This window comes from Saimiri boliviensis, chromosome 6 (genome assembly GCF_048565385.1).
Source record: "Saimiri boliviensis isolate mSaiBol1 chromosome 6, mSaiBol1.pri, whole genome shotgun sequence".
Classification (NCBI taxonomy): Eukaryota; Metazoa; Chordata; class Mammalia; order Primates; family Cebidae; genus Saimiri; species Saimiri boliviensis.
In genome coordinates this window covers 79,172,709-79,189,681 of record NC_133454.1, presented here as the reverse complement: position 1 = coordinate 79,189,681, position 16,973 = coordinate 79,172,709, and the positions used below count along the sequence as shown (strand labels likewise).

The 16,973-nt window shown below is 42.2% G+C and overlaps 1 protein-coding gene across 8 annotated transcripts in view; it reads right to left on the bottom strand.

Annotated features, from left to right (window-relative positions):
* ZNF143 (zinc finger protein 143) overlaps nt 1–16,973 on the bottom strand; it is an 88,298-nt gene that overhangs the window by 52,099 nt on the left and 19,226 nt on the right. For 6 of the 8 annotated variants that reach the window (XM_039471120.2, XM_074401077.1, XM_074401076.1 and 3 more), the window contains 6 exons: nt 16,477–16,595; nt 15,758–15,850; nt 14,502–14,585; nt 13,313–13,396; nt 9,700–9,896; nt 7,991–8,065 (listed from right to left, as the gene is read on the bottom strand). In XM_039471120.2, coding sequence (XP_039327054.1) covers nt 7,991–8,065; nt 9,700–9,896; nt 13,313–13,396; nt 14,502–14,585; nt 15,758–15,850; nt 16,477–16,588 — 645 coding nt within the window. In that variant the 5' untranslated portion in view covers nt 16,589–16,595. The remainder of the gene's footprint in view (nt 1–7,990; nt 8,066–9,699; nt 9,897–13,312; nt 13,397–14,501; nt 14,586–15,757; nt 15,851–16,476; nt 16,596–16,973) is intronic. The other 2 variants (XM_039471121.2, XM_074401075.1) reach the window with 2 other exon arrangements.

The following is a 16,973-nucleotide window of genomic DNA, read 5'->3' as shown; positions in this document are numbered from 1 at the left end:
TGTAAAGGTAGATTTCAGTTGACTAGAGAGTCCAAATTAAGAGAAAAGAACTCTTCTTGCTATCCTCTCCCCCTCCTCTCTAAAAGCACTATGAAATCAAAGTGCTTACCACCTTTCCACATCTGCCAAACTAAGCCCAGCTGCTAACATCTTCAGACTAGGCAGTGGCAGCAAATAATTCCAAAGAGACCCATACCTGAATCTTTTCTGTTCTTGTTGCTTCCTCCTAGGCCAATTTATTAGGAGTTTTGATTCTGGTATGAAACATATACCAGGAATTTAGCATCTAATTTAGTTAAGCCAATGAAACAATGTAGAATTCCCAAGTATGTATAATGATAAATATTCAGGAAGAAGTGATGAAAACAAGCATAGGGTAATCACTGTGGAATAGTGATTCTACAGATGTTTTAGGGGAATGTGGAATGTGATTCTACAGATGTTTTAGGGGCAAAAATGGACAGAATCCAAAACTCAAACGCTAAATTAAAAAGGCCAAAACTATAATAGGTACTTCAGGGTTATGCAGCGTCAGATACGTGCAATCTCTGTCAAAGAAACAGCAACCTGGTATCATCACGAGGGAAAACTCTCAAGGGCAATTTTGAAGCTAACACGAGAAATACTAATCAGCTTCCAAAACCATGTACAGAAAATGACTTCACAGCTATTTAAGCTTAATGTATGTTCTGAGTTGGCAGATAAAATCTTACACAGCATTCTACTGTGTAAAACAGACAAAGGAACTAATGCTGCAGGTCTTGGCAGATGCGGGTGGACCAGAGCCCTGCTAGTTCCGGACAGGACTCCTGATAACTCAAAAGTCCTAATACCTCAAAAAACAGCTTGAAAATTCCATACTAGACAGAAAACCTAAGTCCTTTCAGACTTAAACACTGTAGGAGGGGCTAACCCCACTGGTAAATACAGGACCATTATATTCAAAGAAGGTACAAATCCCAGAGGTAGATACAGGACTGGATCTAAGATTAAATTCCAAGTACCTCAATAATAGAGTAGTTGCATTTATGTGATGTATTGTGGTGGCTGCTTTACTTATGCTATCTAGTTGGCTCCCATGGCTACCCCCAATGAATTCAATATTATCTATGATTTACAAATTTAAAAAATTAGACTCAGAATGCATTACGTAACATAACTTGCCCATGGTCAAAGCTGGGAAGTGAGATTTGAAGGAGACTGGGTCTAGAGCTCAAGCTATTAGCCCACTGGGTTTCAGGACGCTGTAGTTCAGTGAGACTTAACTGGCAGAGCTTCTGTAGTTATAAAGCAAGAGACTCAGTAGGGTTAAGGATAAACATTGCTTTGTATTGTCTGGTTTAGTACTTATAATCCCACTTACTATAATGGCCTAATGCACATGGCAGACATAACTTTTACAATTTGATGCCTGTCAACACCCATGATGTAAATAATCTATACTCTTAGGAAAAAAAAAAAAACAAAATCATAATCTATACGCTTGTGGGAGGATGAAATAAAAACAACTTGAATTTTTTTTTTTTTTTTTTTTTGAGACGGAGTTTCACTCTTGTTACCCAGGCTGGAGTGCAATGGCACGATCTTGGCTCACCGCAACCTCTGCCTCCTGGGTTCAGGCAATTCTCCTGCCTCAGCCTCCTGAGTAGCTGGGATTACAGGCACACACCACCATGCCCAGCTAATTTTTTGTATTTTTAGTAGAGACGGGGTTTCACCATGTTGACCAGGATGGTCTCGATCTCTTGACCTCGTGATCCACCCGCCTTGGCCTCCCAAAGTGCTGGGATTACAGGCTTGAGCCACCGCGCCCGGCCCACAACTTGAATTTTTTTTTTTTTTGAGACGGAGTTTCGCTCGTTACCCAGGCTGGAGTGCAATGGCGCGATCTCGGCTCACCGCAACCTCCGCCTCCTGGGTTCAGGCAATTCTCCTGCCTCAGCATCCTGAGTAGCTGGGATTACAGGCACGTGCCACCATGCCCAGCTAATTTTTTGTATTTTTAGTAGAGATGGGGTTTCACCATGTTGACCAGGATGGTCTTGATCTCTCGACCTCGTGATCCACCCGCCTCGGCCTCCCAAAGTGCTGGGATTACAGGCTTGAGCCACCGCGCCCGGCCACAACTTGAATTTTTAAAACTGTGTTCTCTCTGAAGAAAGGAAACAATCCTTGAAGTGTGGCACCAGAGGAACTTTTAAGGAACCATAAGACACATCAACACTGCCAGGAAGATTAAAAAACAATAACAAGGCCAGGCACAGTGGCTCCTGCCTATGATCTTTAGGAGGCCGAGCCAGGCGGATCACTTAAGATCAGGAATTCAGACCAGCCTGGCCAACATGGCGAAACACCATCTCTACTAAAAATACAAAAATTAACTAGGCATGGTAGGGTGTGCCTGTAATCCCAGCTACTCAGGAGGCTGAGGCATGAGAATCACTTGAACCCAGGAGGCAGAGGTTGCAGTGAGCCGAGATTGCGCCACTGCACTCCAGCCTGACGAAAGAGCCAGACTCCGTCTCAAAAAAAAAAAAAAAAAAAAAGACAGAGAGAGGGAAACAAAAACAAAGCAGATTTCTAACAATAATTATTATCAAGCAGTAGATCCCTCATTTTTAATTTTTACTAATCTATATTATTTGAATTTTCTAAACATAAACATGATTACTTTTATCTTTAAAAATATATTAAAATAGACATATGTAGATTATGGGTCATTTTGGGTTTTCGTCTTTGTACTTTCTCTGAATTAAAAAAAACTACTAGGCCGGGCACGATGGCTCAAGCCTGTAATCCCAGCACTTCGGCAGGTCAAGGTGGATGAATCACGAGGTCAAGAGTTCAAGACAAGCCTAGCTAACATAGTGAAACAAGGTCTCTAACTAAAAATACAAAAATCAGCCAGGTATGGTGGCATGTGCTGTGTCTGTAGTCCCAGCTACTCAGGAGGCTAAGGCAGGAGAATTGCTTGAACCCAGGAGGCAGAGGTTGTGGTGAGCCGAGATTGTGCCACTGCACTCCAGCCTGGGCAAGAAAGCAAGACCCCGTCTCAAAATAAAAAAACCTACTAAAAATCTTACTTAAAAAAATCTTTTGGCTGGGTGCAGTGGCTCACACCTGTAATCCTAGCACGTCGGGGGCAAGTTGGGTGGATCACTGGAATTCAGGAGTTCAACCCGGGAGGTGGAGGTTACAGTGAGCTGAGGTCAGTTTACTGCACTCCAGCCTGGGAGACAAAGTAAGACTCCATCTCAAAAAAAAAGAAAAAAAAAACAACTTGTGCCCCTGAGATAATAATCATGAATCTAATTAATACCTTTCTTTTAGAGGTGAAAAAAGAGACTAAGAAAAGCAAGGGAACAGTGGCTCACACCTGTAATCCCAGCACTTTGGGAGGCTAAGGCAGGCAGATCCCTTGAGGTCAGAAGTTCAAGATCAGCCTGGCCAACATGGTGAAGGCCTGTCTCTACCAAAAATATAAACAATTAGTGGCACTACCAGCTACTCAGGAGGCTGAGGCAGGAGAATCGCTTGAACCCAGGAGGCAGAGGTTTCAGTGAGCCAAGATCACACTATCGCACTCCAGCCTGGACAACAAAGCAAGACCCTGTCACCTAAAACAAAAACAACAAAAAACCAAGTATTGGGTTCTCAACCTAAAATATGGTACTTAATTGTTTTAAAAAATGGTGAAGTCATAACTGATCAAGCACTAATAAAGAGAAATATAATGAGTCACAAATGCAAGCCACATATGTAATTACAAATTTTCTGGCTGGGCACAGAGGCTCATGCCTGTAATTCCAGTGCTTTGGGAGGCTGAGGCAGGCAGATCACTTGAGGTCAGGAGTTTGAGACCAGCCTGACCAACATGGAGAAACCTCATCTCTACTAAAAATACAAAATTAGCCAGGTGTTGTGGCGCATGCCTGTAATCCCAGCTACTCAGGAGACTGAGACAGGAGAGAGGCTCGAACCCAGGAGGCGGAGGTTGTGGTGAGCAGAGATCATGCCATTGCACTCCAGCCTGGGCAACAAGAGTGAAACTCCATCTAAAAAAAAAAAAAAAATTTTCTGGCCAGGCAAGGTAGCTCACATCTGTAACCCCAGGACTTTGGGAGATCAAGCTGGAAGGATCTCTTGAGCCCATGAGTTTGAGACTAGCCTGGGCAACAAAGCAAGACTCGATCTCTTTAAAAAAAAAAAAATGTAGGAGATCATGGATGCAATGAGCCAACACCACATCACTGCACTCCAGCCTAAGCAACAGAGCAAGACCCTGTCTCAAAAAATAAATAAATAAATAAAATAGGCCAGGTGTGGTGGCTCACACCTGTAATCCCAGCATTCTGGAAGGCTGAGTCGGGTGAACTGCTGGAGGTCAGGAGTTTGAGACCAGCCTGGCCTACATGGCGAAACCCTGTCTCTACTAAAAATACAAAAAGTAGGAGGGTATGAGAAAATACACGCCAAAAAAAAAAAAAAAAAAGTAGCTGGGTGTGGTGGTGCATGCCTGCAATCCCAGCTACTTGGGAGGCTGAGGCAGGAGAATCATTTGATCCCAGGAGGTGGAGGTTGCAGTGAGCTGGTATCATGCCACTGCACTCCAGCCTGGGCAACAGTGCAAGATTCCATCTCAAAATACGTAAATAAATAAAATAAAACACAAATATTTTCTAGTAACCAATTGACAATGTAAAAAGAAACAGGTGAAATTAATTTTAGTAATTATTTTATTTAACACCATATGTCCAAAATATTATCATTTCAATACATTATCAATATAAAAAATTGATATTTTACATTCTTTTTTTCATATTATGTCTTCAAAATCCACTTACAGCACATCTCAATTTGGACTAGCCACATTTCGAGTGCTCAACAGCCACATGTGGCTAGTGGCAACTGTATTGGACATTGCAGATCTAGTCTGTAAAGAACAGGTACAAAAGGCAAAGAAGAAAAAGCTATAGTCCAAAAAAAAAAAAAAAAAAAGTCCTATTCAACTGTCTCTATTTGTCTATTGGTACCAATACCAAATGGTAATATGTCTACAGATAAAAGAGTAATGGGGCTTTTTATGACATTTGCCTCAGCAGTTCTGAATTCCTAGTTATGATATATATTTTTCTGAGATGGAGTCTTGCTCTCTTGCCAAGGCGGGGGTGCAGTGGCATGATCTTGGCTCACTGCAACCCCCACCTCCCAGGTTCAAGCAAACCTCCTGCCTCAGCCTCCCAAGTAGCTGGGATTACAGGTGTCTGCCACCATGCCCAGCTAATTTTTGTATTTTTAGTAGAGACAGGGTTTTGCCATGTTGGCCAGGCTGGTCTTGAACTCCCCACCTCAGATAATCTGCCTGCCTCAGCCTCCCAAAGTGCTAGGATTACAGATGTGAGCCACTGCACCCAGCCTACAACTGCTTTTCTTTAAAATATTCTATTATTTTAAAATGTAGTTGTTTGACAGTTACCAATAAGACAGAGAACTTACTGGACCACTTCAATACTCCAAGTCACTGATCTATATCTCCTGCATATATTTACCCTGTGTTTGCATCTTAGTAGAATTTGACTTAGCTAGATTTGACATAGAACTGTATAAAAAATACTAAAGTCAAGGGGAATAGAGTCTTGCTCTATTGCCCAGGCTAGAGTGAAGTGAGGCAATCGGCTCACTGTAACTTCAATCTTTCCGGGCTCAAGGGATCCTCCTGGCCCAGCCTTCCAAATAGCTGGGACAACAAATGTGTGCTACCAAGCCTTGCTAATTTTTTAATTTTTTGTAGAGACAGGATCTCACTTTGTTCTTCTGGCTGGTCTCAAACTTCTGGTTCAAGCAATACTCCCACCTCAGCCCAGTACTCAGATTACAGGCAGAGCCACCACACCTGCCTTAAAGTCTGATTTCATTCATAAAATATGAATATAAATTGAGACCTGAAAATCTGGCTAAGAATCACATACCATCAAAGCTGATGGGCTTAGTAAACTGCAAACTGTGTTTATATTATTGCCACTTTGTGGCATCACTTAAGCTGGTAAACAAAAATATTAGCTATTCAGCAATGTTTAGAAGCATTATTTCTATTTCTTTTTCTTTTTTCTTTCTTTTATTTTTTGAGGAAGTCTCTTTGTTGTTGCTCAGGCTGTAGTGCAAGGGTACAATCTCAGCTCCCTGCAACCTCCACCTCCTGGGTTCAAGTGATCCTCCTGCCTCAGCCTCCTGAGTAGCTGGGATTACAGGCACTTGCCACCAAGCCTGGCTAATTTTTTTGTATTTTAGTAGTGGCAGGGTTTTACCATGTTGGCCAGGCTGGTATTGAACTCCTGATCTCAGGTGATCCATCTGCCTTGACCTCCCAAAGTGCTGGGATTACAGGTGTGAGGCACTGTGCTCACCCAGGAGGATCATATTTCTACAAGTGATTTCAGTGATTCCTGTTATTTTATCACTTACTATCAGGATAAATGTAAAATCTTCTTGATAACCCCTAACAGTATCATTCAATGTCATTAAGTGGTCATGTTAATGCTTGAGGTAATAAATGTGACCCTCAAGTAGTGACTTTAGGAGTTAAATACAATAAAACTCTTAAGAATGCGCCTGTAATCCCAGCACTTTGGGAGGCTGAGATGGGCGGATCACAAGGTCTGGAGTTCAAGACTCGCCTGACCAACATGGTGGAATCCCATCTCTTTTTTTTTTTTTTTTTTTTTTTGAGGTGGAGTTTCGCTCTTGTTACCCAGGCTGGAGTGCAATGGCGCGATCTCGGCTCACCGCAACCTCCGCCTCCTGGGTTCAGGCAATTCTCCTGCCTCAGCCTCCTCAGTAGCTGGGATTACAGGCACACACCACCATGCCCAGCTAATGTTTTGTATTTTTAGTAGAGACGGGGTTTCACCATGTTGACCAGGATGGTCTCGATCTCTTGACCTCGTGATCCACCCACCTCGGCCTCCCAAAGTGCTGGGATTACAGGCTTGAGCCACCGCGCCCGGCTTGGAATCCCATCTCTTAAAAAAAAACAAAACAAAACAAAAAAATTCTGAAGAATGAAAGAAAAAATTAGCATAAAGGAAGACAACAAAATATTAGATAAGGTCAGGTGCCACTGCATTCCAGCCTGGGCAATAAGAGTGAAACTCTGTCTCAAAAAAAAAAAAATAGAGCTAACTGCTGAGAAAATAAAAAGCAGCAGTAGAGCAGGAATGTACTACTATGACTGTATAAGCTCCAAGAATACCCTCCACATAAACATCCCCCCAAACACAAAACAACAATTCTTGAATAATGTAAGTTTTGAAGATACTCAAGAATGCACCTGTGACTACTACGTACTTACTACAAAACTTTTAGAAGCACTGGTGGTCTAGGCTGTTACTTAGTTAAGGGGCAGCCAATGACTGGACCCAGGGTAAACATCTGAACCATGAGAAGCCAGCCCATAGGCCACCTGCAGACCAGGAAACCATCTGGTAGAAAAAGTATAAACAAATCTGTCCAGGAAGAATAATGATAATTAGCTAGTCTGGACTTCCCCTTCAGAAGTTGAAAAGGAAAATATGGAGGGAATCAAGTGGAAGGAGAAGAAATCTAAAAATATAAAAAGCAAAGCAGTGAAGGTTATTTAGAAACAGTCATGAAGTCCCAGAGAAAGTATTCACAAACTGCCATGGATGGGGGCAGTCAGGGAATCACCTGGTCTCCACAACTGCCTTGTCCAGAAAACTGCCTTTGAATCCAGGACACAAGCTCCACCTGGATTTCTGTGATTATTTCCATTTCTTTAGTGTCATTTTGCATCCACCGATGAACAATGGGACCTCAGGCAGTTTGGGAAAGCTGCTATCTAATACATACATTGCTTTTCTGAATTGGTGAGATTTTCCTAGAGAGGTAATGAGTTACCTATTCTTGCTTTCATCCACAGAAGAGCACAGAAATGCTAAGACAGATTTTTATATTAAAAAGTAGCTTTACATACCTGCATTTTTTTTTCTTGCTCATTTTCTCCAATCATTCCAGTACCTGTTACACTTTCACTTCCATCAATGGACACCTATAAGAATAAAATAAAGCTTTAAAAAGTTTTATATTTTGGCCAGGCGTGGTGGCTCATGCCTGTAATCCCAGCACTTTGGGAGGCTGAGGCAGGAGGATCATGAGATCAGGAAATTGAGACCATCCTGGCCAACAGAGTGAAACCCCATCTCTACAATTAGCTGGACATGGTGGTGTGTGCCTGTAGTACCAGCTACTCAGGAGGCTGAGGGAGGAGAACTGCTTGAACCTAGGAGGTACAGGCTGCAGTGAGTCAAGACTGTGCCACTGCACTCCAGCCTGGCAACAGAGCAAGGCTCCATCTCAAAAAAAAAAAAAAAAAAATTTTAAGTTTTGATAATGGCTTAGGCTGGGAAAGTACATGGTTCAGGGAGAAGCTTACAAAAAGAATAAAAGGAAAAAAGTACGTGCGGTTTCATTATCATTGATTTTTGTGTGTATTTGAAAATTTCCATAATAGGCTTGGCATGGTGACTCATACAAGTAATCCTAGCTTTGGGAGGCTCAGGTAGGAGGATAATTTGAGCGCAGGAGTTCAAGACTAGCCTGGGCAAAAGAGCGAGACCTGTCTCTATTTATTTTGCTTGTAAAGAAAAAAAGAGGGCCGGGCACGGTGGCTCACGCCTGTAATCCCAGCACTTTGGGAGGCTGAGGCGGGTGGATCACGAGGTCAAGAGATCGAGACCATCCTGGTCAACATGGTGAAACCCCGTCTCTACTAAAAATACAAAACATTAGCTGGGCATGGTGGTGCGTGCCTGTAATCCCAGCTACTCAGGAGGCTGAGGCAGGAAAATTGCCTGAACCCAGGAGGCGGAGGTTGCGGTGAGCCGAGACCGCGCCATTGCACTCCAGCCTGGGTAACAAGAGCGAAACTCCGTCTCAAAAAGAAAAAGAAAAAGAAAAAAAGAAAATAATAAAAGTGAAATAAAAAACCTTTTAAGTTATATGAGAGATACATGTTCAATGCAGGGGAAAAAAATTAACCCTTTTGATATAAAACTTAATTAAGACTTTACTTTCCCTATAGTTCCCACTTTTCCTCTTTTTTAAATATTTTTTTTTAATATAAAGATGGAGTTTCACCATGATGGCCAGGCTGGTCTTGAACTCCTGAATTCAGGTGATCCACCCACCTCGGCCTCCCAAAGTGCTAGGATTACAGGCATGAGCCACCACGCCTGGCCTATAGTTCTCACTTTTAACTCATAAGCAGTTCCATTTATACTTGATTACTTCTTTTATAGCCCTTCATCCTTGTGTATCTTTTGGTGAATTACCTGCCACTCATTTCTCTTCCATAAGCCTTTACTTCAACCCATTCGCTTACTTTTTTTCCCAATATTTCTTTCTATACTTCATTTGCTTTAAGATAAATTATTATCTCTTTGGATACTGATTTTGACTTTGAATTGCTAGTTTTTCTTTCTTTAATTTTTGAAATTGAGACAGGGATCTGTGCTCAAACAATCCTCCCAAAGTGCTGGGATTATAGGCATGAGCCACTGTGCCATGCCTGGCTAAAACTGACCAGTTTTTTTTTGATGAGGTGTACTTTTTTGTTTTCTTTTCTTTTCATCAAAAATAAAGAAGCTATATCTGGGACATTCTTGACACTGTGAAATGCTATACCTTTGCTGCATACTGTTCCAAAGCACTGATGGTGTCAGGGTCAATTGTAGCATCCCCAGTGTGCAGACCTGCTACTGTCCCATCTGCCTGAATTGCCAAGATGGTGTCAGACTGTGGGACTTGCACTGCGTGGTGGATATAAGCTGTGGTGCCATCTTCCAGCTGAACCGCCTGTAATGCACTCTGGTCATAACTATCTGAGAGAGTGGAAGAGAATGGCATTAAATTAAAGGTAAAATCTGACATTTACATATTAAAGGAAGAGAGAAACGAGCTTTCACTGAGTGGTTACTTTGAGTAACCACTGGACCATGTACTTTATATGTGTTATTTTACTAAATCTTCTCAACAATTCTGCAAGGCAGGTATATTTACCACCCTCATTGTATAAGCTGGGAACTCAGGTCTGGAGAAGTTTCCTTAGGCATCAGAAATTTTAAAACATCACTTTCCTTAGGCATCAGAAAATTTAAAAAACACTAAAAGGCTGGTGCAGTGACTCAAACCTATAATCCCAGCACTTTGGGAGGCTGAGGCAGGTAGATCACTCGAGCACAAGAGTTTGAAACCAGCCTGGACAACATGGTAAGACCCTATCCCTACTTTAAAAACTTAAGAAATATAATGTAAAACAAAACAAAAACACTAACAATTAACAGTCAAAATCAGTATGTAGGGAAATCACTATTTGAACTCATGTCAGTTTACCCACAGTTCCTCTACGGTGTTTTTTTTCCTTCTAAATAACCACACCAAGATATATCTGTGTCTATATTGGTATCAATATAAATTGTGATTTTATATCCCATATATATAGTGAAATAATAAATCTAGCCAGTTACAATGAACCTTTGACTAACTCTTACTGATAAAGAAAAAAGTACAGACTTTATTTTTTTCAACTGTAATTAAACCAATTTATTCACAAATTTATAATTATATATATAAATATATATTATATATAAATTATACTATAAAACGTGTATATGTAAAATAAAATTATATATATAAATTATATAACATATGTATATATAATTTATATATGTGTGTGTGTGTGTGTGTATATATATATATATATATATATATATATATATTTTTTTTTTTTTTTTTTGAGACAGCGCTTCAATCCTGTTGCCCAGGCTAGAGTGCAATGTTGTAATCTCAGCTCACTGCAACCTCTGCCTCCCAGGTTCAAGTGATTCTCCTGCCTCAGCCTTACAAGTAGCTGGGATTACAGGCATGTGCCACCACACCCGGCTAATTTTGTATTTTTAGTAGAGACAGGTTTTCTCCATTTTGGTCAGGCTGGTCTTGAACTCTTGACCTCAGGTGATCTGCCCGCCTCAGCCTCCCATACTGCTGGGATTATACCATGCCTGGCCTTTTTTATTTTATTTTGTTGTTGTTGTTGTTGTTGTTGGTGTTTGGCCTTTTTTATTTTTAAGACAGAGTCTCACTCTGTTGCCCAGGCTTGGAGTGCAGTGCCATGATTTCAGTTACACTGCAACCTCCACCTCCTGGGTTCAAGCAATCCTCCTGCCTCAGCCTCCCGATTAGCCAGGATCACAGGCATGCACCACCATACCCAGCTAATTTTTGTATTTTTATGTAGAGAGGGGGTTTCACCATGATGGCCAGGCTGGTCTCAAACCCCTGACCCTCAGGTGATCTGCCTGCGTCAGCCTCCCAAAGTGCTAGAATTGCATTGCATGAGCCACGGTGCCTGGCCTTAAAATTGTATTTAAGAGAAAGAAACAGGTTAGGAACAGTAGCTCATGCCTGTGACCCCAGTGCTTTGGGAGGCCGGAGCAGGAGACTGCTTGAAGACAGGAGTTCAAGACAAGCCTGGACAACAAGAGCCTATATTTAACAAAAAAAATTAATCAGAAACTTAAAAATTAAAAAATAAGCTGGCTGTGGTGACACACACATGTAGTCCTAGCTGCTCAGGAGGCTGAGGCAGGAGGGTCTCTTGAGCCTGGGAATTCAAGGCTGCAGTGAGCTATGATTGTGCCACTGCACTGTAACCTGACTGAGATCCTATCTCTAAAATAAAGTAATAAGTAAAATATGAAGTTAACTATTTCTTTTTTTTTTTGAGACAGAGTTTCATTTTGTCACCAGGTGCCAGGCTGGAGTGCAGTGGCACAATCTCGGCTCACTGCAACCTCCGTCTCCCGGGTTCAAGCAATTCTCCTGCCTCAGGCTCCCAAGTAGCTGGGATTACAGGCGCGCAACACCACGCCCAGCTAATTTTTGTATTTTTAGTAGACAATAACCTTCATGATCCGCCCGCCTCAGCCTCCCAAAGTGCTGGGATTACAGGCGTGAGCCACCGCGCCCGGCCCTGAAGTTAACTATTTCTTTTTTTCTTTTTTTTTTTTTTTGAGGCGTTTTGCTCTTGTTACCCAGACTGGAGTGCAATGGCGTGATCCTGGCTCACTGCAATCTCCGCCTACTGGGTTCAGGCAATTCTCCTGCCTCAGCCTCCTGAGTAGCTGGGATTACAGGCACGCGCCACCATGCCAAGCTAATTTTTTGTATTTTTAGTAGAGACGGGGTTTCACCATGTTGACCAGGATGGTCTCGATCTCTTGACCTTGTGATCTGCCTGTCTCGGCCTCCCAAAGTGCTGGGATTATAGGCGTGAGCCACCGCGCCCGGCCCTGAAGTTAACTATTTCAATGTTATATTGTGATTTTATTTCTTAAGTCTTTTTAAAAAGTAGCAAGGCTGTTTTTAAAACATGAAATTAAGGCTGGGTGTGGTAGCTAATGCCTATAATCCCAGTACTTTGGGAGGCTGGCTTGAGGCCAGGAGTTACAGATTACACTGGCAACATAGTGAGACCCTGTCTCTACAAAAAATAAAAAAATTAGCTGGGAATGGCAGTGTGCACCTGTAGTCCCAGCTATTTAGGAGGCTGAGGTGAAAAAGATCCCTAAGCCCAAAAGTTTGAGGCTGTATTAAGCTGTGATTGTGCCACAGCACTCCAGCCTGGCAACAGAGTGAGATCCTGTCTCTTAAAACAAAAGCCAACCAAAAAAACAAAAAGTGGCCTCTACTTTAAGTCTTCCAGGGAGCAGTCATTTGGTTTGCTGTTACAACTTGTCACCGGACAGCTCAAACTGTAGGACAGTTTTTCCTTAAATCGTGCTTGAGGGCCAAGCATGATGGCTCACGCTGTAATCCCAGCACTTTGGGAGGCCGAGGCAGAAGGATCATGAGGTCAGGAGTTCAAGACCAGCCTGGCCAAGATGGTGAAACTGTTATGTCTTCTAAAAATACAAAAAATTAGGCGGGTGTGGTGGCACACGCCTGTAATCCCAGCTACTCGGGAGGCTGAGGCAAAGAACTGTTTAAATCTGGGAGGCAGAGGTTGCAGAGAACCAAGATGCACCATTGAATTCCAGCCTGGGCAACAGAGCAAGACTGTCTCAAAAAAAATTTTTTAAATGCTTAAATCTGCCATGCTTAAATATATACTTCAATGAACAAATACAATTCTTTCCTATGACAACACTTCAGTAGCTAAACTCAGGTCTTCCTTCCCCCACCAACCCCGGAGTTCCACTTCTCCCTTATTTTATTCATACTTTCAAAGTTATTTTACCTTTGGAGGTATGGTGAATAAACGCTGTGGTACCATCTTCTAACTGCACTGCTTGACCATCCTCTAGACGCAAACTGTCCCCTGCTCAAGAACAAGGCTTACATTTAGATCTCATGTTTTCTAGCACATTCCAATTAACTCACTTAGCAACAAGAGTCAATAAACTATTAACACATTGTAACAATCTATACTTGCTTCATGAGTCTTTGAACATTTAAGTAAATTCAGCAAAGCTTCTTTGAGTCAGTGTTGAAAGGTAAAAAGACACTAAAATATCGGTTTTAGGAATATATACCAGTGTTAAAGAGAGTTTAAAGAAGGGGAAAAATGAAGAAAATGAGAGACATGTTAAGATTCAGCTCAAATAATAGAAGCGTTCACTTAGGACTTACTCATTTATCTACACAATGTAGTCCATCCAATAACTTCTTTTCCATTAACTTTTTTTTTTTTTTTTTTTTGAGACGGAGTTTCGCCCTTGTTACCCAGGCTGGAGTGCAATGGCGCGATCTCGGCTCACCGCAACCTCCGCCTCCTGGGCTCAGGCAATTCTCCTGCCTCAGCCTCCTGAGTAGCTGGGATTACAGGCACGCGCCACCATGCCCAGCTAATTTTTTGCACTTTTAGTAGAGACGGGGTTTCACCATGTTGACCAGGATGGTCTCGATCTCTCGACCTCGTGATCCACCCGCCTCGGCCTCCCAAAGTGCTGGGATTACAGGCTTGAGCCACCGCGCCCGGCGCTTTTTTTTTTTTTTTTTTTTTTTTTGACAGAGTTTCGCTCTTGTTACCCAGGCTGGAGTGCAATGGTGCGGTCTCGGCTCACCGCAACCTCCGCCTCCTGGGTTCAGGCAATTCTCCTGCCTCAGCCTCCTGAGTAGCTGGGATTACAGGCACGCGCCACTATGCCCAGCTAATTTTTTGTATTTTTAGTAGAGACAGGGTTTTGCCATGTTGACCAGGATGGTCTCGATCTCTTGACCTCGTGATCCGCCCGCCTCGGCCCTTTTCCATTAACTTTAAGAGAAAGTCTTGGTTAAGATCCACTTTGTGGCATCTATAATCTCCCTTTACAGAAGGAGGACTTGAGATCAAGACCAAGTTTAGGTAGTAAGAGTGAGCTGCAGGCAGCAAATACTAAACACTGAGAATCAGAAGGGTTTCCTGTGCTGTTGTCTTAAATACTTACTACTTTTAGGTATGGGTACATGTTGAACATAGGCAGCGGAACCATCTTCCAACTGAATGACCTGACCATCTATGAGTTTTCCGTCTAGAAAAAAAGATTCAAGACAATAAATTAGCACAAACAAAAATTTTAAACATTATACAATTTCAAAATGGTATCAACTATAAAAACATACACAACTTAAGCTCGTGTTCATCTTGATTCTTCCCTCAAATGTTCTGAGGCAATTCAATAACACATCCAGTGATCCTACAGAAAGCAGAAAATCCTCCCTCAGCCATCCTTCCTCCCCTGCAATTTTCAATTAGATGAGGTCAAGAGGAAGAGTGGCTCATCACAGCAGGCTACATGGGTTGGACTGCTATATACCTTTCAGAGTTACTTAGGATCAGTGACCCTGACAAGGTGGGAGCTGAAGCTGGGAAGACAGACAGATACCTCAGTGTACGTGAGGTCAGTTGTCATTCTCATCCCTGAGGGCCATAAGACCCTTGTTTATGTATACATGTACTCAGTAGGTTTCCATAAAAACAAAGAGTCTGAGGACTGGGCTGTTCCCTGGAACAAAGCAAACACTAACCAGAGACAACGGGATATAAGCAAAACCAAATGTCCTTTTTGTTTTTTTTCCAGATGGAGTTTCACTCTTGTTGCCCAGGCTGGAGTGCAACTGCACGATGTGGGCTCACCGCAACCTCTGCCTCCCAGGTTCAAGCAACTCCCCTGCCTCAGCCTCCCAAGTAGCTGGGATTACAGGCATGCACCACCATGCCCGGCTACTTTGTATTTTCAGTAGAGATGGGGTTTCTCCATGCTAGTCAAGCTGGTCTCGAACTGCCAACCTCAGGTGATCCGCCCACCTTATCCTCCCAAAGTTCTGGGATTACAGGCGTGAGCCACCGCACCTAGCCCCAAATGTCTTTATTCTTATACATATTTGGTAAAAATATAAAATAATGACCTGAAGTAAAAAAGCAAGAAATATCTTACTAGAAAATAGGTCAGAGACACTCCCTGCTCTCCTCTCTCCCACTAATTTTATACCCGAGGGTATCTCCCAAATATCTCAAAGGACGACCCCAAATTGTTAAAAAAAAAAAAAAAAAAAAGTGAGTTACACTGAAATGACTTAAAATTATCATATGCAATACAGCATCTTTAGGAGAGATAGGAAAGGTGGTATAGCTTCTAGGTGCTCCAACTCAGAGGTTATAAATCACTGGTATTAACCAATCAGCCATATGGGGGGCACATACCTTTAGAATTGTGTTGTATGTAAGCAGTAGAACCATCTGCAAGTGTTACTGCTTGCAAGCTTACACCTTCCATATTTTCTAAGTTGTCACCATCTATTACAAAAAAATCATTATTTTCTTTAGACAGCTAGCATATGGACATGATGATTAATTTTTTAAAAAATAAGGATCAGGCAAAAGGTAGACTGCTTAACTTAGACTCATTATGAGATTTAGCATTTACCAAAAAAAGAGGCTGGGAACAATGGGTCATGCCTGTAATCCCAGCACTTTGGGAGGCTGAGGTAGGTGTATGGCTTGAGCCCAGGAGTTCAAGACCAGCCTGGGCAACACGGTGAAACCCCATCTCTACTAAAAATAAAATGATTAGCTGAGCACAGTGGTGCATGCCTGCAGTCTCAGCTACTCAGAAGGCTGAAGTGAGAGGATCTCTTAAGCCCAGGAGGGTGAGGCTGCAGTAAGCCATGACAGCTGTGATCACAGTACTGCATTCCAGCCTGGGTGACAGAGACCTTGCCTCAAAAAAAAAAAAAAAAAAAAAGAAAGAAAAACAAAAATTCCCTGCCCTACTGTACCCACACCAAGGTAACAATACTCACAAAAAGGCCCAAATTTATATTGTTTTCTGCTGTATCAGGAACTAGGAAGTTATAAATTTTCATTTTCCCTTAAGATAAATGATTATTTCAAAACCCATCCCTTCAAACACAATTGCTTACCTGCCACAGTAACTGCCTCTGTCAAGCACAGGGTAACATGTTGAGCCTCCATCCCTCCTCCAGGAAACTCTGTCATTCCCTGAGAATCTCGATTTATTTGGGCTAACAACATCTTCTACCTTGAAGAAAAATAAAGACACTTGAGAATAGAGAATGATACATATGAAATAAAAGTTACAAAGAGTATTTATGAACCACAAAAAACTGCTTAGGATATAATTGTATTGGAAATAAGATGAAATTTCCCTCAATATGTAGGTTAAGAATATTTGCCCGCCAGGCGCGGTGGCTCAAGCCTGTAATCCCAGCACTTTGGGAGGCTAAGGAGGTTGGATCACGAGGTCAAGAGATCGAGACCATCTTGATCAACATGGTGAAACCCCATCTCTACTAAAAATACAAAAAATTAGCTGGGCATGGTGGCGCATGCCTGTAATCCCAGCTACTCAGGAGGCTGAGGCAGGAGAATTGCCTGAACCCAGGAGGCGGAGGTTGCG